This window comes from Lithobates pipiens, unplaced genomic scaffold (assembly GCF_037356315.1).
Source record: "Lithobates pipiens isolate NorthernLeopardFrog02 unplaced genomic scaffold, aLitPip1_a1.2 Scaffold_104, whole genome shotgun sequence".
NCBI classification, from domain to species: domain Eukaryota; kingdom Metazoa; phylum Chordata; class Amphibia; order Anura; family Ranidae; genus Lithobates; species Lithobates pipiens.
Window position 1 is genome coordinate 1 of NW_027507691.1, and position 25953 is coordinate 25953.

At 47.1% G+C, this 25953-nt stretch overlaps 1 protein-coding gene across 1 annotated transcript; it reads left to right on the forward strand.

Annotated features, from left to right (window-relative positions):
• Positions 1–1565: 1565 nt before the first annotated feature.
• LOC143958339 (putative monooxygenase p33MONOX) lies at positions 1566–12981 on the forward strand. Its single transcript, XM_077467808.1, has 3 exons — positions 1566–2005; positions 2740–2858; positions 12032–12981. The coding sequence occupies exons 1-3, from the start codon at positions 1911–1913 to the stop codon at positions 12241–12243; spliced, it is 426 nt and encodes a 141-aa protein (XP_077323934.1). The 5' UTR covers positions 1566–1910; the 3' UTR covers positions 12244–12981.
• The last annotated feature ends 12972 nt before the right edge of the window (positions 12982–25953 follow it).

Here is a 25953-nt window from a genome sequence, read left to right on the forward strand (position 1 = left end):
AGAAGGGTAAGTGACCTTCAGGCCTTGTCAAGTAAAGAGCCCTTTCTGTTAATATTGGAAGATAGTGGTGCTGAGGCAAGACGCACTTTTTCTTCCCAAGGTCACATCACAGTTTCATAGGTCTCGGGAGATCATTTTGCCCTCCTTTTTTGTAAGAACCCAAAGAACAAGGGAGAGGAAAAATACGTTTTTAGATGTCAGAAGGTGTTTGCTGACTTGCTTAGGGAGAGTGAAGGAAAATCAACTCCACTTTTTTTAGTTCTATTTAGTGGTCTGAGAAAGGGAGGACAGGCTTCTAGATACAGTGGCTAGGTGGATTAGGTAGACCATAGGTATGGCTTAACCAGTACCAGTAAACCTTAAAGCCCATTCAACCAGGTCTTTGGCAGCCTCTTAGGCGGAGAAAGCAGGAGCCTCAATAGAACAGATCTGCCGGCGAAGCAGGACACCTTCTTAAAGCACTATAGAGTGGAACTATCTCCTCAGGATCTGATGTTCGGAAGGTGTTACAGGCGGTGGTCCCACCCTAAGGTAGGCCTTGAACTTCTCGTCCGTCCTCTCAGGTGTGCCGTCCTGGAAGATGACTAGAGAAAATTGACGGTTACTTACCGGTAACTGCTTTTCTAGGATATCTTCCAGGACGGCAGACCTACTTCCCTCCCCTGGTTTGACGTAAGTACTACGGGAAGAGTTTCTCTCTGGCATGGATAGTCTATTACTTTAGTAGAACTGCGCAGGGGAAGGGAGGTGCCTTTTAACCTCCAGGTGTTGCTTGTGTTTCTTGTTAGCTGGACAGTCATCTCTCAGGTGTGCCTTCCTGGAAGATATCCTAGAAAAGCAGTTACTGGGGTAAGTAACTGTCAATTTTTCATTATACTTTTTTTTTTTTTTTTTTTTTCCTTCAACCATCGGGTTGAAAGATTTTGATTCCTCCTCGAATGTGTGGATGGGGGCATCACTCCTGCTGAGTTATTGTATTCTGATTGGGGGGGGGGAGTGACTTACCTGCCATCAGAATACAATGATCATTGCTGCAGGCTATATGCTGAACTAGCAGAGTTTATATCCATGTATGGTCTGCTTTAGTCTACCTACTTCATTGCTTAGAGCCATTTGCTAGGCTAGCTGTCCTTATTATTGAGCCCCCCCCCCATTTGGCTGAAGACTAGAGGACTGACTATCAGTTTGCTAGGGTAAAAGGTGTATTCCCTTGCCCTTACAGAAAGGTCTTGCATGACCTAGAGATTATGGTTTTATTCCATTTAAGCCTTTACCCCCTAATTAGGGTGGAAACAGAAAACAGATCTGTATAAATGATGCCCATTTTTTTTGCTGCACCATTCATTGTCATGGACTGTAAGTATGGTACAAAGCATGGTAAAGGAGTGTATTGTGATAAAAGTATTACATTTGGTACAGTGATGCTCAAAATGGGTGTGGTGTGTGTTTTCCCTCCCCCCCCCCCCCCCCCCCCCCCCAACCCCACCTTACAAGAATAGATCTGCATTGGCAATGCATAAAAAAGCAGGAATCTTGTCCAGCTGTTGGCTATAGAGCCAGGGTTTTCAGGTTCTTTGTGGATTGATCTAAACAGATGCTTTTAAAAAGCTGTGTGTAAATTGAGGATTGGCCATATGTTTAAAGTCTTGTATATGCCTTTCACTTCATGCCCTTCACATGTTTACTGTCTTCTATTTTAATAGAAATGCTGAATCAGGTCTCGGGTTGCCTTTTTGTTATTTATATGAAGCTGTTTAAGTGGTCTCAAAACATTGCCATACAGGAATCAATGGTTTAACTGGCCTCCAATTACATATAGTTAACATGCTGGACTTATTGTGCATTCTTTAATCTCAGATGTAATTGGTAGATTTATTATTTATTTTTCTTCACCCTGACAGAAGCTAAAGATGCAAACTGGAGAATCAAGTGAAGACAGGCAAAGCTCATCTACTCAGTCCACACCTTGTAGCACTCCAAGCTCTTCACCAAAGCAAATGCGCAGGTAACGCAAACCTCTCACTTGACAAATGAGTCTTGTACATGTGTTTTCCTTCATAACAGACACTTGCTGTTAGCAACGTTAACGCATCCCAAAAAAAAGCATGTGAAAAATGCATCGGAAAACCGCATCAACTGCAACCTGCATAGATGTGAACATAGCCTTAAAGTGGACTATACATTAACTTTGGAAGACTGCATAAAGAAAATCGCTCAGTGAACCAATGGCTGAGAGCGCTGATCTGAGTGTTCTAGCAAGGGGAGCGTCCCCCTGTCAGAACACAACAGCTTAGCGGGGGGAGATCACTGTACTAACGTCTGTTGGTACAGCGGCTCTGACCGGAGCTGTCAGTTTAACGATTATTAGTGTGTATCAGGCTTTTTAGGTAATTTTTGAACAAAGATGGCTTTCTCTTTTTAAGGAGAAATGCAGATGAAGCGTAATAACTATGGGAGATGATGCATACCTAAGTGTTTAAACTGGCCATAGATGAATTGAAATGGAGGCACATTACTGAACCTGCGTGTACTTAAACATGAAGGAATGTATGATGCTATGGTCGCTTTAACAAGAAATTTCAGTTTCTTCCAGAAAGGAAGTATCCGTAACCAACTGTTAGTGCTAAAATAATAGCGTTCACAATTCTTTAAACTTAGTAGTTCCCACTGGCATGGAAGTATCAATATTAAATGTGGGTGTTTAAAATATTGTTTTTTCATAAAATTGTTTGTCCACAGATCGTGGTTTAGTCAGGGTTCCACTGCCTCCCTTCCAGCTGGGGAGCTTCAGGGCACAGACACTGACAAATGGAGCATGTTTGCCCCCCGAACAGTGCAAAAGTCAACCACAGATCCAGGTAAGAATGAAATCCAGACACAAATTCTACTATGCAAGGTAAACTGTTATCCAGGGGTGCGTTTTGGTGTGTGTCCTCTTCTTCTTCTTTTTTTTTTTTTTTTTTTTTTTGTATCTGTATTTTCTTTAGGGCTCAAATTAATCGGCCAGTAACATAATGGGGTTAAAACTAAAATGAGCCCTTTATAGTACAAAAATATCACTACTGTAAATATTACTTTCACTGTTCTACAGTAAAAAAAATGAACCCCCTCCCAGTAGTGATTATCTGCTTTTTTTTTTTTTTTTGTACTTTAAAGGGCTAATTTTAGTTTATGAAAATCGTTAGTTGCAGCCCTAATTTTCTTAGATATGTTGCAAATTACTCTTTTCAATTGCTTTTGGAAATTACATACCCTGTTGAAAACTGAACTACTATATAAAAACGATTGCTTCTGCATAACGCAATATGTCTGATGCAATACCCATGGTAGCCTGTCTCTATCCATCTTGTCCTGACCTTGCTTTTTTTTTATTTTTATTTTTTTAAAGAACAACAAGTTTATTGGTGGACTAGAGCAACAGGGCATACAGCAAAGAATGTACAGAGGGTAACAAGGCAATAAAATCACATTCACATATGTTATACAGTGTACATACATACATTATGGCTTCGTTGGTCATACTTCGTACAAGACCGCCCGGGAGGCCACACTCTGAATCGATTTAGGCCAAAACAATACTATCAGTACCTCCACACCACTCCTCCATCCCCGCCACCCACCGGACTGCTTCCCCAGTGAACTGAGACTGCGGGCAATAGATATTTTCCAAACCATAACCACCATCAGGTCACTAAATGTATTGCTTTAAGTTGACTCCGCACAGGTGTCCGGTCTAGCGAGCCACCTGTCCCATATCCTGTTATACTTGTTGGGGCAACCCCTATGTGCGTAAATAACCTTCAGAGGCAGCGATAAATTCACCTCGGCTATCCATGCTCTAATCGTGAGAGGCGCTGTACGTAGCCACAGCCTTGCGATCAGTTTCCTAGCACTAAACAGGGTCTCGTGAAGAAAGATGGTATGACAGCGAGTGTTCCGGGCATCGGTCAGAAGACCGAGTAGACAGATTTTGGGGTCAACCTGTAAAGGAGAACCCATGTGATCATGTAAGAACTGAATGATGCGTAACCAATAGGCCTGAACGTCCGGGCATGCCCATATTAAGTGATAGAATGTACACGGGTGTTCCCCCACAGCGTGGGCACCCGGGTCCTATATTTGCTCAGTCTTATCGGCGTGAGGTATGCCTTGTGTCTATAGAGTTGGGTCAGCCGATCCGAAAACCTAGGGGAAGCCAGCCCAACATTGGTGAGAATATCCTCCCATTCTTCAGTGTCCAGTGGGCCTACCTCCTCTTCCCATCTATGCTTGGCTACCTCTGCAATCCCGGTCACCGTGCGAGTTCTAAGGAGAGTATATATGGTAGAGATTAGCTTGGCGGGATCCTCCCCCACTATAACACCCACCAGGGGCAGCTCTTGGGCGCTGGGGAACCCCGTCCATGAATTGGGCCCGGAGGGCATGCGAGAGCTGTACATAGCGAAAAGCCATGTGTGAGGGTATTCCAAATTCCACCTGTAACGCATGGAAACTGCGGCCTCCCATCGGGGTGACAACCTGATATAGGTACACCACTCCCCTAGAAGCCCACAGATTTACTCCCGGTAGCGATCTAAGCTCCCCCAGTTGGGGATTGTGCCACAGTGGAGTGTGGGAGTGTACCCTATCGGCCCCAACCATCCCCTGAGCAATATCCCATATACGCCTGTGTTGGTCCAGTAGGGGGTTACCACCCCTCCTCCTCCCGCCCCTCTCCCGTCCTCGAATCAAAACCTGAAGGGGGGCATGTGCAGGGCCGTGAGTCTTTCCGCAGGTCCGCGTTTGATACCGAGGGCCATCTGACTTATGCAGGTGGTGGAAATGGGATAGCTGGGCTGCGATATAGTACGAGCGTATCTCAGGGAGCGCCGCCCGTTCTTGAGTGTTCCAGGCCAGTTTATGGCGGCCCGATCCCCAAACAAAGGTATTGAGGATAGTGTCTAGTGTTTTAAAGATCTTGAGGGGTATAAGAGTGGGCGAATGCCACATTTTATACAACAATTTGGGTAAAATAATCATTTTTATCAAATTGATCCTTCCTATTACTCCCAAGGGGAGTCTGGCCCATGATTGAGTTTTGGCTTTGAGGTATGGGATCAGGGGTAGAATGTTATGTGTCACATAATCTAGGGGCTCCCTGGTAATCTGGACACCCAAGTATTGAATGGAGGACACTCGACGAAGTGGTAGTGAGGCTGCGTCACGGGTGGGAGGGGACATATCTATGGGCAATATCTGGGATTTCGACCAATTGACCCGAAGGCCTGAGGGAACCCCAAACTCCTCTATAGTCTGTAGAGCAGCCCGCAGGGACGGCCCCTCGTCCGCCAGATAGAGGAGCATGTCGTCCGCATACAAGCTCACCTTCTCGGAGATGGGGCCTGACTGGAGTCCCTGGACAGTAGCATTGGTTCGGAGGGAGGCCGCGAGCGGCTCCACCGCCAAGGCGTACAGGAGAGGGGATAGTGGGCAGCCTGTCTAGTCCCCCGTCCCAGGAGCAAGGGTTCCGACAGTTGCCATTCACCGCCACCCTGGCCTCCGGGGAGGAATACAGCACCTTAACCTGTTTAATAAAGTTAGGGCCAATCCCAAAGCGCCTGAGGCATTCCCACAAATACTCCCATTCCACAGAATCAAATGCCTTGTCCGCATCCAACGCCACCACGTCCCGGGCACCCATCCCCTCGTGAAGTGCCTGAAGATTCATGTGTAATCTACGAACGTTCATGGCCGTGTTCTTGCCTGGCATAAACCCGGTTTGGTCTGGATGTATCAGGGAAAGAATATGCGGGTTCAGTCGGGATGCCAAAATTTTGGCCATTATTTTAGTGTACAGACCGATTTCCCTGCTCCAGGTGGACGAGTCAGGAAGGAGGGGATCCTTACCCGGTTTTGGGATAACCACTATAGTCGCCTGTCGGAGAGTATCGGGGAAGGACCTAGATTCAGAGAAGTTCAGGGGCTAGCACCTCTAGATACGTCACGTAAAAATCTAACGGTAGTCCGTCCTGCCCAGGGGCCTTAGAAGCAGCCAAAGATAAAACCGCTGCCTCCACCTCCTCCTTAGTAAAGGGGAGCTCCAACTCCGTGGTCTGGGCCGCAGACAGATATGCAAATGGGATGGTCTGCAGGAACGCCCGGGTCTCCTGTGCCGAGGCCGCCACTCTGGACGTGTATAGGTCTGCATAGTATTGCCGAAACATCGGGTCAGATATCAGGGCATTATTCCGGTCTAGTAACGAAAACCACTGGCGGCCTGGCATCTTGGTGAGCAAGGTATGCTAATAACTTTCCAGCCCGCTCGCCTTGTTCGAAAATGCGCTGTTTCGAAAAAAAATGTTTACGCCGAGCCTGCTCGTAATGTAATTGCTCCACCACTCGCGTTTGCAGTTTAAGTGCCGAGGCATTGGCATGTGTGGGAGTAGACATAAAACTGCTAGTCGTCGATTCCAACTGTACCGTCGCCTGTCGCATGGCCCCCTTGGATGCCCTCTTCAGTCTATTGATCCGGCTGATCAAAATAGCACGGGCATGTAACTTGAACGCCTCCCACACCGCCCCCGCTGCTGCCGTTCCCCTATTGACCTCAAAGTATTGCCATTCCCCCGCCAGGTCCCTACCTTCCTCCCCCAACCTGACCTTGCTTTTAACAGTGTGCATTGTGCCTGTAAGTTAACATGTAACTGGTAATTTGGATGTGAAGTTTTGGAATGTGCAGTGATGCAAAGATTCAGCTTTCCCAATAATATAGGGAATTGTCTCTATTCCGATATTAAAGGGTTTTTTTTTTATATAAAAAAAAAAAGTCATACTTGCCTCCACTGTGCAGTTCATTTTGCAGTGTGGCCCCTGTCATCCTCTTCTGGGGTCCCCTGGCGGCTCTCACGTGTCCTCCTTGCATCGGTAAAAACCACCTGGGAGAAGCGCTTTCCCTGGGGGTTAACTTCCGGGTGTGCTCCAGTATTTGCGTCTATAGACACAGAATGCCAGACTTGGCCCTGTCTCACTCCCCGCCCCGCCCCCCCAGCAGCGGGAGCCAATGGCTGCGTTGCTATCTGCATAGACTCCCTGGTTAGGGAAAGGGAATCTGAATAAGTCTCTGGATTGGCAGCCTCTGTAAAGGAGCTCTTGTCCACCTTCATCTTTTAAAACCTTTTTTGAAAAGTTTCAGCATCCCACTCCACAGGATTCAACCCCGCCACAGGCTCGGGGGCTCTGCACCCACCAGATCTGCTACTACAGTTATGGCAGAGGAAGTTTCAGGCCATTCCCAAGTGGAGCAAAGGCAGCGAGACAGTGGCACCTCTGACTCCCAGGAGGGAGAGGACAATGATGGGGAATCCAGGAAAGAATGTAGATATAAACTGTCCTCAGATGCCGTAGAGGACCTCCTAGGGGCAATTTACACAACCCTCAGTATACAGGAGGATAAGAAGCCCCTGACACTCCATGACCTAATGTACAAGGGCTTGGGAACAAAAGAGATCCTTAAAGAGAAGGTTCCCATTTTCGGAGGATCCAGCGTCAATTCGGAACAAAAGTCCCAAATTGGACGCCGCCTTTTTTTACAGGTCTCTAGACGCGCGCGCACACACACACACACACGCACACCTGGCTTTTAAGGATATGGGGAGCCTTGTTGGATGTCATGGCCAAGAGGATAGACTCACTGCTTAAAAAAAGTGGGACTCAACAATAGGTAATTTAAAGCCAGAAATGTCTGTTACAGTTGTAGCCTGCAACTTAGAACATTGGCTCTCCCAGATTCAAGAGCATATTGAAGCAGGTATGGACAAGGAGACTATTCTATCTTCTTTCCCCATGATTCTGCGAGGAATCGCATACACCTCGGCTGAATCCGCATGTCGGCCAGATCAGCGGCCCTGGCCAACTCTGCCAGAAGAGCCCTCTGGCTGAAGACTTGGCCTGGTGACAGTGCCTCTAAGGTCAAGTTGTGTGGGATACCTTTTGACAGGTGGTGATCTCTTTGGTCCTGGGTTAGCTTCAGTCTTGGACTGCACGGCAGACAAAAAGGAGTCCTTCCCACTCAAAGGAAAAGCCCCAGCACAAACAAAATGGGTTTCGTCCACAAAAGCGTAGGGAGGCTCCAAAGCCGGAAGAACAAAAATAACTTGGCCAAAGAGGCAAGGGCAGAGACGGGGGGGGGGGGGGGGGGGGGGGATATTTCCGTAAAGATCAATGACTCCTCAGGTATGGTGGGAGGAAGACTGGGGGCCTTCCGCAGTGGGAGACCATCTCCCCCAACTGGTTCATCCTGCGGGTCATAAGAAGGGGGTACCTCCTGGAGTTCACAAGACCTTCCCCGCAAAGATTCCTTGTCACGCACCTACCCAATTACACGGCGAGGCTTTTAGAGGCCCTAAGGGAACTATAAAATCAGAAGGTAGTTCGCAGAGTACCAAGGGGGAGGAAAGTGAGCGGTTTCTATTCTCACATATTTGTGGTAAAAAAAACTCAAAATCAGGTTGATTCTGAATTTAAAACCCCTAAACAGGTCGATTACCTACAAGAGATTCAATCTTCACGGTCAGAGCCCTGCTACCACACAATTGCTTTATGGTTTCTCTAGACCTCAGGGACGCGTATTTACACGTCCCTATTGCAGAAACCTCTCCGATTAGCAATAGACCTGGGCGGTGTAATGGTGCATCTACAATTTCAAGCACTGCCTTTTCGGGCTATCCCCCTTGCCCTGCATATATACCAAGATCTTAGTAGAGGCCATGGCTTTCCTGCGACTTCAGGAAGTGTCAGTTATAGCATATCTGGACAACCTTCTCCTGTTTTCAGTATCCCCAGAACCACTAGTCAAGATCTCAATCTAACAAAGAGGGTCCTAACAAGCCTGGGGTGGCTGCAGAACTTTGAAAAGTCCAGCCTGATTCCTTCACAGCGTTTTTGCTTACCCAGGATACCTGTTGGACACAATGCTGTTGAAAGTTTTTCTCCCGACTGAGAAAATTTGGAAACTGCACAAAGCAGTAGCCTCTCTCCAGTGCAACCAACAGGTTTACAAAAGGTCTCGAATGTCAATGCTGGGTCTTCTAACCTCTACCCACCCAGCAGTGCAGTGGGAAGGACTACACTTTTGTCCCCTGCAGACATTTGTACTGAGGGGGTGGGACCACAGTCAGATGGATCTAGACTCTTTTTAGTACACGTTCCTCTGCATGTAAAAAGATATCTCTCTGGTGGTGGAGGAAGGAAACAAACCCGTTGCAGGGATGTCTGGCTTTTTCCAGTTTCTCAGGTAGTAACCACAGACGCAAGTGGCAAGGGCTGGGGGGCACATCTGGGGTCCCTTCTAGCACAGGGCACCTGGGAAGACTTTGAACTAAAAAGGCTGTCCAATTGGAAAGAGCTGAAGGCAGTTGGGCTAGCCCTCAGGTTTTCAAAAAAACTCCAGGGCCACCACATCAACAGCAATTGGGTTTAAGTCGGGGCTCTGGCTGGGCCATTCAAGAACAGTCAGAGTTGTTGTGAAGTCACTTCTCGTTATTTTAGCTGTGTGCTTAGGGTCATTGTCTTATTGGAAGGTAAACCTTTGTCCCAGTCTGAGGTCCTGAGCACTCTGGAGAAGGTTTTTGTCCAGGATATCCCTAACCAGTCCGGTCCCTGCAGCTGAAAAAACACCCCCACAGCATGATGCTGCCACCACCATGCTTCACTTTTGGGACTGTATTGGACAGGTGATGAGCAGTGCCTGGTTTTCTCCACACATACCACTTAGAATTAAGGCCAAAAAGTTCTATCTTGGTCTCATCAGACCAAAGAATCTTATTTCTCACCATCTTGGAGTCCTTCAGGTTTTTCTTTTTTGTTAGCAAACTCCATGCGGGCTTTCATGTGTCTTGCACTGAGAGGCTTCCGTCGGGCCACTCTGCCATAAAGCCCTGACTGGTGGAGGGCTGCAGTGATGGTTGACTTTCTACAACTTTTTCCCATCTCCCGACTGCATCTCTGGAGCTCAGCCACAGTGATCTTTGGGTTGTTCTTTACCTCTCTCACCAAGGCTCTTCCCCCCCCCAATAGTTTCGTTTGGCCAGGCGGCCAGCTTTAGGAAGGGTTCTGGTCATCCCAAACATCTTCCTTTTAAGGATTATGGAGGCCACTGTCCTCCTAGGAACCTTTAAAGGGATTGTAAAGTGATTATATGAATATATATATATATATATATATATATATATATATATATATATATATATATTATATATATATATATATATATATATATATATATATATATATATATATATATATATATATATATATATATATTTATTTTAACAAACATGTTATACGTGCCTCCACTGTCCAGCTCGTTTTGCACAGAGTGGCCCCGAACCTGCTATTCTGGGGTCTCTCGGCTTCCTCCAGCAAGTGCTTCTCGCGTTCATGCGAGCTCCCTCGCATGGTGAGAAGCATCTGCGGGCGCGCTCCCGTGATACACCCGGCGGCTTTAGCCGCTCGCTGTATCACGCTGCCCCGGCGCTCCGCGTCAGTGGATGTTATTGACAGCAGTGTGAGCCAATGGCTGCTCTGCTTTCCATCCACTCCAGCCAATCAGCGGCCAGGCTGAACGGTGGAAAGGACGTCAGGGGCCGAGGGTGGGACTTTTGAGGGGTGAGGTAAGTAAAACGGGGGGGCTGGGGGCGCAGGTACTGTCAGATGTTTTTTTCACCTTAATGCATAGAATACAGGTGAAAAAACATTTACCTTTTACAACCCCTTTAAGTGCAGCAAAAATGTGTGGGGGTTTTTTTTTTTTTTTTTTTTTTTTTTTTTTTTTTGTAACCTTGGCCAGATCTGTGCCTTGCCACAATTCTGTCTGAGCTCTTCAGGCAGTTCCTTTTGACCTCATGATTCTCATTTGCTCTGACATGCACTGTGAGCTGTAAGGTCTTGTATAGACAGGTGTGTGGCTTTCCTAATCAAGTCCAATCGGTATAATCAAACACAGCTGGACTCAAATGAAGGTGTAGAACCATCTCAAAGATGATCAGAAGAAATGGACAGCTCCTGAGTCACAGCAAAGGGTCTGAATACTTAGGACTATGTGATATTTCAGTTTTTTTTTTTTTTTTAATCTGCAAAAATGTCTACAATTCTGTGTTTTTCTGTCAATATAGGGTACTGTGTGTACATTGAGGGAAAAAAATTTACTTAAATGATTTTAGCAAATGGATGCAATATAGCAGTATATATGATTTTTTTTTTTACTTTTTTTTTTTTTTTTGTGTATGTATATAAATAATAATTTTATTTTATTGCACACACCCACACATATATTATGTGGATTGTATCTTTTGTCACTTAACATTTTGGAGAAAGGAGAGCGTTCTTGCACGTGGATGGATTGTATTGTTTGGAGTTATATAAAGGATTGTTTTTTAATTGATATAGAGTAATCACTTCGGTTTTTGTTTCAGTAGCATATGGAATGAGTGGAGCACTTATTGATCTCCAGATGGCTGAGCGGCAGCTGGCTCAGCCTCTCAACGCACCCACTGTAAGCCTGAGCTAGCCACTCCAGCCTCTCCATAACCCAGCGCTCCAGTGAGCAATGGAGGGGCAGAGAGCTGGTGACAATCGCCGCCCTCCGCTCAGTTCTTGGTCTTCACTGAGCAGAGCGATCTGCGGTCATCTGATTGCTTAGTTCTCTGTCCTAGAGCTGGTGAAGGACAGCTGTAGAATCATACTGATTTCTGCAGCACAATAGGTCAGTGTTTTTGTTAAATTTTTCTTATATCCCGCTTCTTATTTAAGGCACCTATGGGCAATAAAATTTCCTGATCTGTTTATGTAAAGTCGGATTGTACAGATAAGCCTTCCCTAATGTTCTCTGGCCATGTCTGCCAAAAGGAACAATCTGCAGCTATGGATTTTTCTGGCTGAATGCTATAGTGTTTAATAAAGCTGGCTGAGCTTCCCTCTTCATAAGGAACTGATTAAGATACATTACCATGTTTTTCAATTGTTCTTTTTTTTATTTTTATTTTTTTTCCTGCAGGTGGCTTCACAGTTCAGTCTTACAAAGGTGCTCAGAAACCAACTCCAATGGAACTGATGCGAGCCCAGGCTAACAGAATAACTGATGATCCTGTTGCACTAAAACCACCAAAAATTGAATTGCCACCATTAGTTACTGGAGATAGGAAAACTGTCAGAGGCCACAACCTTAAACCACGTGACATGAATATTCTAACTCCCACTGGATTCTAAGGAGTGTGACTCTTCATACGATGATCTAGTAGTAGAGACTTTCCTGTTGAAACAAACACATCATCCCTATACAAAGTCATTTTCTGGTTATCACTCATGATATGGTCCTTATTAATTCTTTATTTGATAGTAGAAGGCAAATTGCTTTTTTTTTTTTTTTTCTCCCTTTCTTTACAGACGGGTCAGTCTGAGAACTGTAACTATGCATATTGTGGTTAGCTGTTTATAATTCTTCAACTATAGTACACAAACGGTGACTTGTGCCACAGCTTGTCATATCTTTAAGCCTTGACCTTCCACTTCCTTGAGAAACTTTGCAGGGAATACCCCATTATGTAACTCTTTTGTTCCTGGACCATGTAATCTTATACTAGGACAGCTGTAGTTTCCAGCACCAGGTTTTGTAAATATCACAGAAGTTGAAATGCAATAAGTAAAGCATGGAATAGCTAGTGTTACTTGTGTCTCCTGAGCTTTTCCAGACTAATGCAAAGTAAATCTTAAATGCTTGGATTTCTAATTTGCAGATTCAGCAATAGGTATCTAGCTCAGCAGATGGATGAATATGGATTCCTGCTTACTATCAAACATGAGCACAAGCTGCTTAGTATTTTTTCCATTCCGTTTTAAATTGCACATGGAAATTCGGTTGGCGTTTAATTTATTTGTATGCATTTGTGTGTGTTTATTTGTTCTTTGTGCCTCCATTTCTGGTTTAAAATAAACTGTAAATGAGAAGTTGTTTTTTGGTGTGCTTTAGTATGTTTCCTACAAACAAGTATTGGATTATTATAATTCGGGTTACATGCAGGATGGTTTTTTGTGAAAGCACTTGGGAGATGTAAGTCTAAATCTTGTGTATGTCCCACTGTTGAGGCCATAATGCCACACATTTTTGCATTCTAATGACCTGTTTTTATTTAGAATTAGTGTGTGTGTGTGTGTGTTATTTTTTTTTTTTTTTTCCTTTCTTTCTTTCTTTCTCTTTATATTCACTGACCGACACAGCTCCTCTCTAACTAAATGGGTTGTATAGCCTGCCATTAGGAGAAGTAGGCAAAATTGTTACACAATACACAGAACTTTAAATCCTGCCCCAGGGGGATGGACCCTGTGCTATCAACCCTACTCAAAGCTCCCAGCAGCCCCCGTTTTTATTTTACCTAGTAGGGAGAATGACCTAGGAACCCTGCGGGCCCTCTCGGTCCATGGTTTTTGCTGCAGGTTTGATGTTTTTTGCGTAAGGTGAGAGATCCCAGGATCTCTCAATCAACTGCCGGCTGGGTGACAGGATGGTTAATGATATCCTTGTAGTCTCCCCAGTCTGGCCATCGAGCGTGAGCAGGCCGCAGCTAAGGCTCGACAGGCCACGACATGCCTCAGCTCCAGAGGTGGTCGGTGAGCTTCAATGCTCTGGGGTATACATATGACCGGGCTACTGCTGTCTGGATCACAGTACACCGGGCCAACAGCTACCCTGTAACTGCGCAGGAGTAGGTCTGTGATGGAATGTCTCCCAGTTCTTCAGGACTGGTAAGTACGGCTCTCCCTGCCTCGGTGGTGTGAGCAGCTGGGCATTCCCGAGGGGGTCGATTTGGGGGCCACCTCACCTCCCCTCTTCTCTCCCAAGTCCCTATCACCCCACCTTCTCCCCCCCCCCCCCCTCTGAGGGGGGGTGGCTGCATGCGCTGTGGACTGTGTTGGTGTGCTGTTTTCTCACCTGTGGGGGGCTATGTGCAGCTGGCGTTGGTCCCGGTCTGGGGGGGGTCCCAAAAGTGTTTGTGGGGGGTTGTTCTGGCTGTAGGCAGGCAGCAGATTTCTAGTTTGTTCTGTCACCGCATGGCACTGTCTGGCGGCCATCTTGGCTGTGGGAAAGCGTGTATTCCCCTGGTGAGCTTCTGCAGCCATCTTCTTTAGGATCTCCTATTTAGTTTCTTTGGTGGCCATTTTCTTGAAGCCTGAGTGCTCTTTTCGCCGGAGTCCTCTTGTGGCAGCATTACATGTGCTCTCACTTGCTGTTTCCTGTGTCCACTGTGTGTACCGGAAGCTGGATGGCTCCTTGCTGAATGCTGAAGCTAGCTTTGCAGAACGTTTCACTGCTCTTACAAGCAGCAGCTGCTGCTGAGTTTTCTCCTCTCCAACTGGGAACCTCCTAGGGACTACAGACACTGCTAGTGGCATTCACAGAACTCCCCAGGGTGGGGAGTCTAGTGCTAAGTACCCTCCCCCCCCCCCCCCTCACGTGGTGGCAGGAGGGTGGGACCTTCACTGTCCTAAGTCCCCTTGCAGGTGGCAGACGGGCTAGGGTCAGCATGGCTTCAGAAACTGGTGTTTCTTCCCCTGAAATCCAGGCTATAGCAACCTGGTCACCTGCGGTTAGCGAGGTGCACATGGACACCCTGACGGCGGTCTTTGACTCCTATGTTGCTAAGATAGAGGCGGCACGTGGAAGGAAAGGTGCACGTAAGCGTGACCCCCTGCTCTAACCTATCAGACATGGCTGACCAGGACCATTCGGACAGTGAGGATGATTCCGGGTCAGGGCGCGACAAATCGCTTGTTGGAGCACTTATCACAGCTGTGCATGATACCCTGAAGATCCAGGAGCCAGCGGATCCCTCTGCTGATGTTCCGGTCCCTTTTGGGTTCCGCAAGCCAGCACGTTCACCTAAGGTGTTCCCGTATTTGACTTATTTTGATAAATTCATCTACAGGGAATGGGGTCGCCCGCAACGGACCTTTTCGATCCCCCTTTGAGGAAAGCCTTCTCAAAAAGTGGTCGGCTCCTCCAGTCGTGGACCCCCCCAGTATCTAGGTTAAATTGAGTAACCGATCCCGGTTGAGGGGCATTCAAGGATCCTGTGGATAGGAAGGCTGAGGAGGTGGCCCGTTCCTTATTTACGGTTGTGGGGTCGGCCGTGCGACCTGTACTGGCATCCACACTGGTGTCGCAGACACTGAGTGGGCAAAACTTTTGCACCGCGAATTGGGAGAGTGGAACGCCTCCTCCGTCTGCGTGGAGCTAGCAGACCAACTAGTGCAAAGCCTTAAGTATGTTTTTGACGCGGCCCTGGATACTTTCCATCTGTTATCCAGGTCTTCAGTGTCAGCTGTGGTGCTGAGGCGCCTAATTTGGCTGAAATGCTGGTCTGCTGACCAGGCATCCAAGAAAGCCCTGACGGATCTCCCCTTCCTTGGCGAGCGGCTCTTTAAAGCCTCGTTGGATGTCATTATTAAAAATGCCACTGGTGATAAGAGTACACTACTCCCACAGGCCAGGAAGGCCAAGGAGCCTTGCTGCAGGCAAGGGCCCTCTTTCCGTTCACAAGCGGCTTTTTTGTCCGCCCGGTGCTTCTGCAAAACGCCACCAGCCCGACAGGACGGTCAGAAGCGTCGTCCTGAACCGCAAGCCTGCGACCAAAAGATCTACCGCATGAAGGTTTGCCCCCACCCACTTATCGGGTGGGGGATCGTCTTTGGGAGTTTGCAGCCTGGTGGACCTCCCGGTTATCCAACCAATGGGTCTGCGATCTGATTTCCACAGGCTACAAGATCATTTCTCTCTTGGCCGACAGATTCTTCCCCTCCAGCATACCCGCGTCCCCGATTCGCCGTGAGGCCCTGTTGGGTGCAGTAAGGGACTTGCTGAATCGGGTTAATTGTACCGGTTCCAGAATCGGAACGCTTCCAGGGGTTCTACTCAAATCTGTTTGTGGTTCCCAAGAAGGAAGGGCTACGTCCAATCTTGGACTTAAAAGCCCTCAACCACTTTGTAAAGGTGCAGAGGTTCAGAATGGAATCAGTTTGCTGAGGTTGTCGTTGCACTCCATCAAGGGGACTTCCTGGTGTCCTTGGACATCCAGGATGCCTACCTGCACATACCCATTTGTCTTCGGCATCAAAAATGTCTGCGTTTGGCAGTAGGGGAAGCCCACTACCAGTTTGTGGCTCTTCCTTTTGGCTTGGCATCAGCCCCCCCCGAGTCTTTAACAAAGCCAGCCAGTCAAGGACTCCCTGATGTGGTTGAGTGATTCAGTCCAGAAAATCGTTCCTTCCTCTGAAATGGACAGTGATCACTACGGACGCCAGTCTATCCGGCTGGGGTGGAGTGATGTGGATTCAGTTGGCTCGGGGCCTCTGGTCGACGGAAGAATCCAAGTTGCCGATCAATCTGCTCGAATTGAGAGCGATCAGGCTGTGTCTCCACAAATGGTCGATGTGTCTTCTGGGGTGTCCGAGCAGGATACAGTCAGACAACGCCATGGCTGTGGTGTATATAAATCACCAAGGGGGAACAAGAAGCTCAGGAGGTCACATTCTGGCCTGTCGGCCATTTACATCCCGGGGGTGGAAAATTGTCAGGTGGATTATCTGAGTCGGCAGATGCTAGACCCAGGAGAATGGGCATTGCATCCGGAGATACAGTGCCTTGCGAAAGTATTCGGCCCCCTTGAACGTTTCAACCTTTTGCCACATTTCAGGCTTCAAACATAGATATAAAAATTTTATTTTTTGTGAAGAATCGCCAACAAGTGGGACACAATTTGTGAAGTGGAATGAAATCTATTGGATTTTTGAAACTTTTTTAACTTTAAGTGGGGCGTGCAAAATTATTTGGCCCCCTTGCGTTAATACTTTGTAGAGCCACCTTTTGCTGTGATTACAGCTGCAAGTCGCTTGGGGTATGTCTCTATCAGTTTTGCACATCAAGAGACTGAAATTCTTGCCCATTCTTCCTTGCAAAACAGCTCAAGCTCAGTGAGGTTGGATGGAGAGCGTTTGTGAACAGCAGTTTTCAGCTCTTTCCACAGATTCTCGATTGGATTCAGGTCTGGACTTTGACTTGGCCACTCTAACACCTGGATACGTTTATTTGTGAACCATTCCTTTGTAGATTTTGCTGTATGTTTAGGATCATTGTCTTGTTGGAAGATAAATCTCTGTCCCAGTTTCTGGTCATTTGCAGACTCCAACAGGTTTTCATCCAGAATGGTCCTGTATTTGGCTGCATCCATCTTCCCCCCCTCAATTTTAACCATCTTCCCTGTCCCCGCTGAAGAAAAGCAGGCCCAAACCATGATGCTGCCACCACCATGTTTGACAGTGGGGATGGTGTGTTGAGGGTGATGAGCTGTGTTGCTTTTACGCCAAACATATCGTTTTGCATTGTGGGCAAAAGGTTCGATTTTGGTTTCATCTGACCAGAGCACCTTCTTCCACATGTTTGGTGTGTCTCCCAGGTGGCTTGTGGCAAACTTTAGACGAGACTTTTTATGGATATCTTTGAGAAATGGCTTTCTTGCCACTCTTCCATAAAGGCCCGATTTGTACAGTGTACGACTGATTGTTGTCCTATGGACAGACTCTCCCACCTCAGCTGTAGTTCTCTGCAGTTCATCCAGAGTGATCATGGGCCTCTTGGCTGCATCTCTGATCAGTCTTCTCCTTGTCTGAGCTGAAAGTTTAGAGGGACGGCCAGGTCTTGGTAGATTTGCAGTGGCCTGATACTCCCATTTCAAAATGATCGCTTGCACAGCGCTCCTTGGGATGTTTAAAGCTTGGGAAATCTTTTTGTATCCAAATCCGGCTTTAAACTTCTCCAACAGTATTATGGACCTGCCTGGTGTGTTCCTTGGTCTTCATGATGCTCTCTGCGCTTTCAACAGAACCCTGAGACTATCACAGAGCAGGTGCATTTATACAGAGACATGATTACACACAGGTGGATTCTATTTATCACCATCAGTCATTTAGGACAACATTGGATCATTCAGAGATCCTCGCTGAACTTCTGGAGTGAGTTTGCTCTGAAAGTAAAGGGGCAGAATAATTTTGCACGCACTCCTTTTTCAGTTTTTTTTTTTATTTGCTAAAAAAAGTTTAAAATGTCCAATAGATTTCATTCCACTTCACAATTGTGTCCCACTTGTTGGTGATTCTTCACAAATTTAAATTTTATATCTTTGTTTGAAGCCTGAAATGTGGCAAAAGGTTGAAAAGTTCAAGGGGGCTGAATACTTTCGCAAGGCACTGTATTCAGGCTGCTGTGCCTGAAGTGGGGCACATCAGATGTGGATCTATTGGCCCCCTGTCTCAATCGGAAGGTGCCAAGATTAGTGTCCAGGACAAGAGATCCGTGGGCAGATGCGTCAGACGCGCTGGTAGCTCCATGGGATCAGTACCAGCTGATCTACGCCTTTCCTCCATTGAAACTGTTGCCACGTCTGCTTTGCAAAGTGGAAGCCGAGGGGATTCCAGTAATCCGGGTTGCCCCGGATTGGCCTTAGCGGCCCTGGTGTGTCTGGTGGCAGACCCTCCCTGTCGACTGCCACTGCGAGAGGACCTCCTACCTCAAGGCTCAATCTTTCACCCTGCTTTACCATCGCTGCCTTTAACGGCATGGCTTTTGAGAGCCAGGGGTTGTGGAACTGGGGTCTGTCGGACTCTGCGATTCCATGTTGATTATGTTGAGGGCACAGAAATCTGCTTCACGGAAGATATACCATCGTACCTGGAAGGCCTACATCTCCATGTGCGGAGAAAGGATGGCATCCGCACTCCTTTTTCTATATCCAGAATCCTGCTGTTTTTCAGCCAGGAGTAGACCAGAGGTTGGCGTAACGCACCATTTAATGTCTCCCCCCTGGCGTCTCTCATTGAGTACCTTTTTCGTTCAGGGGGTACGACATGTAGTCCCTCCGGTGCGTCAGTTACCCCCATGGGATTTGAACCTGGTGTTGGCGCTTCAGAAGCCGCCGTTTGAGAATATCGGGGAGATTCCCCTGTTAACCCTTTCACAGAAGGTGGGATAAGGTGAGCGAAGACAATCCTAGAGTTTACACATTATGGTTTATCTTCTGTGAGTAGTTGCATGTCTTACCAGGTTTCCACCACTAGAGGGAGTAAGACAACCTGGTGTATACTTGCGTGCCTTCCAGGATACACGCTCAGTGAAGCTGGTCTGAGTGCCGCTCACTTCCTCTGCAGGCTCTGCCACAAAAAAATTGTCTCCTTTTCCCTAATCGTCTTTCAGGACAGCCACTATGAGAGAGAGTCTCCTCCTCTTCCTCTGGAAACACTGCGCCAGCCCATAAATTCTCACTTCCCCTGATGGACCGCAGTTATTAGTGTTTTCTCTGGTGGGCAGACACTGTGCAGGGACCAGGCCGGTCAGTCAGGGAGACTGTGGCCATTTTTTCGTCAAGAACCCGGTTAAAAGAAGCAGGGGCTTCATAAGGAGAAACTGGGTTCAAGCCGTTCGAATTGACGTTCGGCTTACCGCACCAGGTATTGCCACCCCTTACTAGTCGAGCACGGCTTCAGGTCGTGGGGGACTCCTATCATGTCTACAGGGACGCAGCTGGCAAGCCGTTTGGATTTCCCTGTACAAGGGTACAGACCGCCTTTTTTTTTTCTTGGAACCGAGCGGGCAGAACGATGGGTGACGACATATCCGGCGAAAGCGAAGGCTTGACCTCGGGAATGCGCACAGGTAGTAAGCAGCCACCTGCAGTCAGGTCGGAAGCTGAAGCTCAGCCAACAGACACTATTTCCAGCATTCCTAAGGTAAGAGCACCCTGGGGAGGGGTACACTCTATCTAGGATTGCCCCCCCATGTATGGTTTCTATCAATGGGGGGGGGGGGGGGGGGGCAGACCCTCTGGGTGGCAGACCCTCTGGGTGGCCGGGGGAGAGGGGAGGCTCAGATCCCTGCATTTAAAGAGGGGTCTAGTGCATTCCCAGGGTTGTATCCTGAGCTTTGTAATGACTTTTTTTTTTCTTTCTGTTTTTTTTTTTCCTTTTTTACTCAGTTTTGTCTGTAGCTTTCTGAAATAGAAGTCCACGCATAGCTCTAAAAAGTGTGCCTCCTGTAGGGACTTTTTAGGGGAATCTTGGACAACAGTGTTGTGCAGACTCTGTATAGACTTCCTTGTTAAGGAAAGGGAATCTGAACAGGAGTGAGGACTAGCAGCTTCAGTCAAAGAGCTTTCGTCCACCTTCTCTTCATTTAGATCCCTGTTTGAAAAGTTTCAGCTTCCCACGGGTCCAGCTCCCCAGGATACAACCCCACCTCTAGCACAGAGTTCTGCTCCGGTTCAACATGCTACGACGGGGGACATAGGTTGCAGGCCCTTCAGGGACATGAAGGGGACTTCCAGACAGGTCCTCTTCCGATTCCCAGGAGTGTTCAGAGGGGGAGGACCAGGACGGGGGTCCAGGAAAACCTCCAGATGTAAATTGATCCCTTGAGGGAGAGGACCTCTTAAAGGCGATCTATACAACCCTCGGTATCCAGGTGGATAAGAAACCTCTAACCCTTCATGACCAAATGTATTTGAGTTTAGGGGAACAAAAGAAAAGGGTGTTTCCAGTACACGAGGTACTGATGGAAACAATTAAAAAGGAGTGGCAGGTTTCTGAGAGAGCCCTTTTCTAGATCCCTTTAAAAGAAGATTCCCCATTTTCAGAGGACCCGGCATGCTTTTGGAATAAAAGTCCAAAATTAGATGCCGTTTTCTCCCAGGTCTCCAGACACAGATCTGGCATTTGAAGACATGGGTGCCTTGGCAGATGTCATGGACAAAAGGATTGACTCTGCTTAAAATAACGTGGGACTGAGTTATCGGAAATTTAAAGCCTAAAATGGCAGTTACAGTAGTGGCTCGCAATTTAGAGCACTGGCTCTCACAGATCCAACAACATATTGAGGCAGGCACAGATAAGGAAACCATTCTGTCATCCTTCCCTACTATGCTGCAAGGTGTCCCTTACATAGCAGACGCCTCTGCATGTCAGGCAGAACAGCGGCTCTAGCCAATTCAGCCAGAAGGGCCCTCTGGCTAAAGACTTGGCCAGGGGATAGTGCCTCCAAGGTAAAACTGTGTGGGATACCTTTGACGGGGGACCTCCTTTTTGGCCCAGGGCTAGAGACTGTTCTAGACCACACAGCGGACAGGAAAAAATCCTTTCCTCTTAAGCGGAAAACCCATGTACGAACAAAAAAGGGGTTTCGTCCGCAAGGGCGCAGGTAAACCCCAAATCCAGAGGTAAAAAAGAAAAAACCTGGCCCCAAAAAGGCAGGGGCAGAAGAGGGGCGATTTTTCACCCTCCTGACCAGCCCCGTAAAACCCAGTGACTTTACAGTGGGAGGAAGACTGGGGGCCTTTCTCCCACAGTGGGAGGCAATATCCCCCAATCAATTTATTTTAGGGGTGATAAGGGGGTACCTCTTGGAATTTTCAAGACCGCCCCCACAAAGATTCCTTGTCACGCATCTTCCCAGGTGCATGGCAAAGGCAGAGGCCTTGCTGGAAGCACTGAGGGAATTAGAGAATCAGGACGTTATTCTCAGAGTCCCAAAAGTGGAAGAGGGAAGGGGGTTTTATTCTCGTGTCTTTATAGTAAAAAAACCTTCAGGAAAATTCAGATTAATTCTGAATTTAAAGCCCCTGAACAGGTCAGTGGCATACAAAAGATTCCGCATGGGGTCAGTCTTTTCAGTAAGGGCTCTACTACCCCGCAACTGTTTCATGGTATCTTTGGACCTAAGGGACGCGTATTTACACATCCCTATAGGTGAGGCCTTGCAGGAGTTTCTGCGCCTTGCCATAGATCTAGGGGGAGAAACAGTACACCTTCAGTTTCAGGCCCTGCCATTCGGGCTATCCTCATCACCCTGCATTTTTACCAAGGTCCTGGCAGAAGTCATGGCCTTTCTTCGGCTCCAGGGGATATCTATAATAGCATACCTGGGCAACCTGCTCTTATTTGCAGCGTCCCCAATACAGTTAGTCAAGGATCTCGACCTAACCAAAAGGGTCCTTGCAGACCTGGGGTGGCTACTAAACTTGGAAAAGTCCAGCCTGATCCCCTTGCAACAGATCTCCTATTTAGGATTCCTGTTGGACTCAACACAGACGAAGACGTGATGATGAAACTCATATGGGCGTGACCGTGCAGCTGTTCACTATCGCTGTAGGAGAGCTGGTCTTCCTGGGACTCACCACTGACACCGAAGCTGTTTTCCATCATTGTAATCCGGACTGTGGTGAGATCAGACTGTGCCCTGCTGACTATATTCAATGAGATATTATCCATATTGTACGTATGTTTTTAATGAGCGTGTATGAGTTTGCCTATTAAAATGATTTGCACTATGGATTGTACCTTTGATTTTTTTTCCATATGTGAAACACCAATGAATTGTGCTGTGAGGAGAGAGTAATTTGGAGGTTTTGGCTTGGAATATCTGGAGTGATTCAGAATTAGAAGTGCCTGTATATAACCCTGTTAGGGGATAAGTGCATTACCATTGGGAGTGACACTGAGCACGAAGCTTCACATTGGATATAGCGGTGTGGTGTACTGCTTTGAAAAGGACTTTTTCTCCTCGTTTAAGAACTAAGTTGAGCACTCTATTCACATTCTAGGATTCAGCACATTAATATCTATAAACTTTCTAATTTTCATTTTCTGATTACCTCATGAAGTATCCTTATTTAATTGTTTAGCGCTGTCAATATAGTAACTCTATTTTTCAGTATTTTCAGAACTCAACACTGTTGAGTTTTTCTGCCGAGAGAGAAGGTGCAAAAGCTGGACAGAGCGGTGGCCTCTCTTCAGAGCAACCAGCTGTTTTCCATAAGGTTCCCTGATGTCAGTATTGGGTCTACGTACAGCAGTGCAGTGAGCGGGACTCATTTTCATCCCCTACAGACCTTCGTCCTAGGGGTGTGGGACCACAGTTGAGAGGCTCTAGACACCCTAGTACATGTTCCACACCAAGTAAAGCGATCCCTCTGGTGATGGAGGAAAGTGACGAACCTGTTGCAAGGACGTCTGTGGCTCATCCCGGTTTCTCGGGTAGTTACCACAGATGCAAGTGGCAGAGGTTGGGGGCACATTTGGGTTCCCTTCTACCTCAGGGCACTTGGGAAGATGACGAGCTGTCTCGGTCGTCCAACTGGAAAGAACTAAGGGCAGTGGGACTAACCCTCAGGTTTTTCAAAAAAGGGCTCCTGGGCCACCACATTCAGGTGTGGTCAGACAACTCCTCCGCAGTGGCCTACTTAAACAAGCAGGGTGGCACGAGAAGCGGATCCCTGTTGTCTTTAGCAACAGAGATCCTGAGCTGGACCGAGACCTACACCCTGTCACTCTCAGCAGTTTTCCTGAGAGGAGAAAAAAACGTGATAGCAGACTTTCTCAGCCAAAAGAGGCTGAGGGAGGGCGACTGGGTTCTCAACCAGGAGATCTTCAATCTCCTAAAGAGATGGGGGGCCTCCGGAGGTGGACCTTTTCACATCCAAAAGCAATGCAAAAACCGCCTGTTTTTTCTGCTTGAGAAGGGGAGAGGGAGCTTTAGGTGTGGACGCTTTGAACCAGAATTGGCACTTCAGAACATGCTATGCCTTCCCGCCTCCGACGTTGTTGCCAGCAGTTCTGAGAAAGTTTCAAATGGAAAGCGCATCTGATTCTGGTGGCACCGCATTGGCCCCAGAGAGCATGGTTCTCAATACTGAAACAGTTGGCTGTAGAACCTCCCTTATTTTTGCCCACTCGGGACGATCTCCTCTCTCAGGGGCCAGTCCTCTGTCCATGTGTACGCCAGTGGAAGTTAGCGGCCTGGCTACTGAGGAGGGTATATTAAAAGCTAAGGGGTTTTCAGAGAGGCTAGTTTCTACCCTCCTTGACAGTAGGAAAAGGGAAACACGCCAGATCTATGAAAAGGTCTGGTTACGTTTCAATAAATGGTGCGTAGGAAGCTCTTTCCCAGTACTCTCCTCTCCTCTGCAGTGTTGGAATTTTTGCAGTGTGGGGCAGATAAGGGTTTATCCATTAGTACCCTCAGGGGTCAAGTGTCAGCCCTCAGTGTTTATTTAGAAAAGCATCTGGCTGCCAACCCGTGGGTAGTTAGATTCTTTAGGGCCCTGACTAGACAGAGACCGGTCCAGGGTCTGCCTTTTCCCAGATGGGATTTATCCTTAGTTTTACAAAGCTTAACAGGACCCCCCTTTGAGCCTTTAGAAGAGTGTTTACTAAGAGAGCTTACTTTGAAGACCGTTTTTCTGGTAGCGGTAACAACTGCCAGGAGGGACAGTGAGATTGAGGCCTTATCAGTCAGGGCTCCCTTTTGCGTTATTTTCCCGGACCGGATAGTTTTAAAGACCGATCCGGCCTTTTTGCCAAAAGTGGCATCTGGCTTTCATAGAAGCCAGGAAATAGTTTTACCCTCATTTTGTCCCAATCCCTCAGTTGAGAAGTAATTGAAATTTCATTATTTGGATGTTAGGACATGTATCCTACACTATTTAGAACTGACCAAGGCATTTAGAAGGTCGGACTCCTTATTTGTTTTTCCGGGGCCAGAAAAGGATGTAAGGCGTCCAGACACACTATCACTAGATGGCTCAGAGTAGCCATTGAGCAGGCTTATTCAGTTGCAGGGAAAGAAATCCCAGTGGGTATTAAAGCACGCTCTACAAAAGCTATGGCAGCCTCCCAGGCAGACAGATTTGCAGGGCAACAACATGGTCCAGCTACTCCACTTTAGTAAAACACTACAGAGTGGACCTGGTGTTGGTAGGTGAGCAGGCCTTTGGGCGAAAGGTTTTTCAAGCTGTAGTCCCACCCTAACTGGTAAGTGCTCTTTTATCCTCTTAGTGGCTGTCCTGAAAGACTACTGGAAAAGACGTTACCGGTTAGCGTAACTCAAATTTTCTCCCCTGCCTGCCCTGGCCACCACCATGATGGTCCTACGCGCGGTGCGTGCTTTTACAGCAGGGTCAGATGGGGGCGTGGTTGTGGCGCCATGCACGCGTGCCGTGCACGGTGCGCCAGTGCAAAGTGGCCATTTTTAAAATCCCAAAGCACCAGAGCTCCTGTAAGCAGTGACGCAGAGCTGTGGGCTTAGTAGGCATCCCAGTGGATCGGATCCTGGCAAACCTAAGACACCTACTCGGCATTGGGTTGTGCAGTGCATAACAAATGGTTCTATTATAAGACTATAGCACAACAGTGATTGTGATAACAATGATTAAGGGCGCTCTGTAAAAAATATTAATCTAAACCACTAATTTGCACAAAAAAAATAATTTTTTCTCTAAACCACTGAATCAGAATGGCTGAAAAAAAGTGCTTAAAATAATGTGAACATCACCAAAGTGAAAAATATGCACATATATAATAATGATTATACTGGATAAATAGTGGACATCAGTGAACCACCATACATAATAATAATAATAATTAACAATGTAAAGTCCCAATAACGTGTCTCTACAAAGAATGAATTCTGTCGAATTCTGCTGATCCGGAAAGTGGAAAACAAATAGTAATCGTGATATAGCAACGATTAGCAACAAGTCGGAAGAAAACTTGTGACTCCCTCCACCATGAACGTAGAACTACACCAGTAGTGAGGATACAAGTCCAAACTGCTTACCAGATCCGTTTGACCACTTTAATTAAAAAGTAAGTCAAACAACGCTTGTACAGGATAATGCCTGCTCATATGGATACCAATGCAGATGATGGTAGATGGTGTGTCTCTCTTCAGACTCAAGCGGCAAATGTGAAAAAATACAAAAAAATCCATAGCATAATACTGACTTTAATAAAAAAAAATAAGTAAAAGAACAGACAGCCAAAAGGCTCCTTACATGGTTAGGTGCCTGGCCTGGCACTGGGACTGCTCGCTCTGACCAAAAG

Coding starts and splice junctions, on each gene's coding strand:
- LOC143958339 (XM_077467808.1), top strand. CDS start 1,911: ATGCAAACTGGAGAATCAAGTGAAGACAGGCAAAGCTCATCTACTCAG. Junction 2,006..2,739: donor TCACCAAAGCAAATGCGCAG/GTAACGCAAACC, acceptor GTTTGTCCACAG/ATCGTGGTTTAGTCAGGGTT. Junction 2,859..12,031: donor AAAGTCAACCACAGATCCAG/GTAAGAATGAAA, acceptor TTTTTCCTGCAG/GTGGCTTCACAGTTCAGTCT.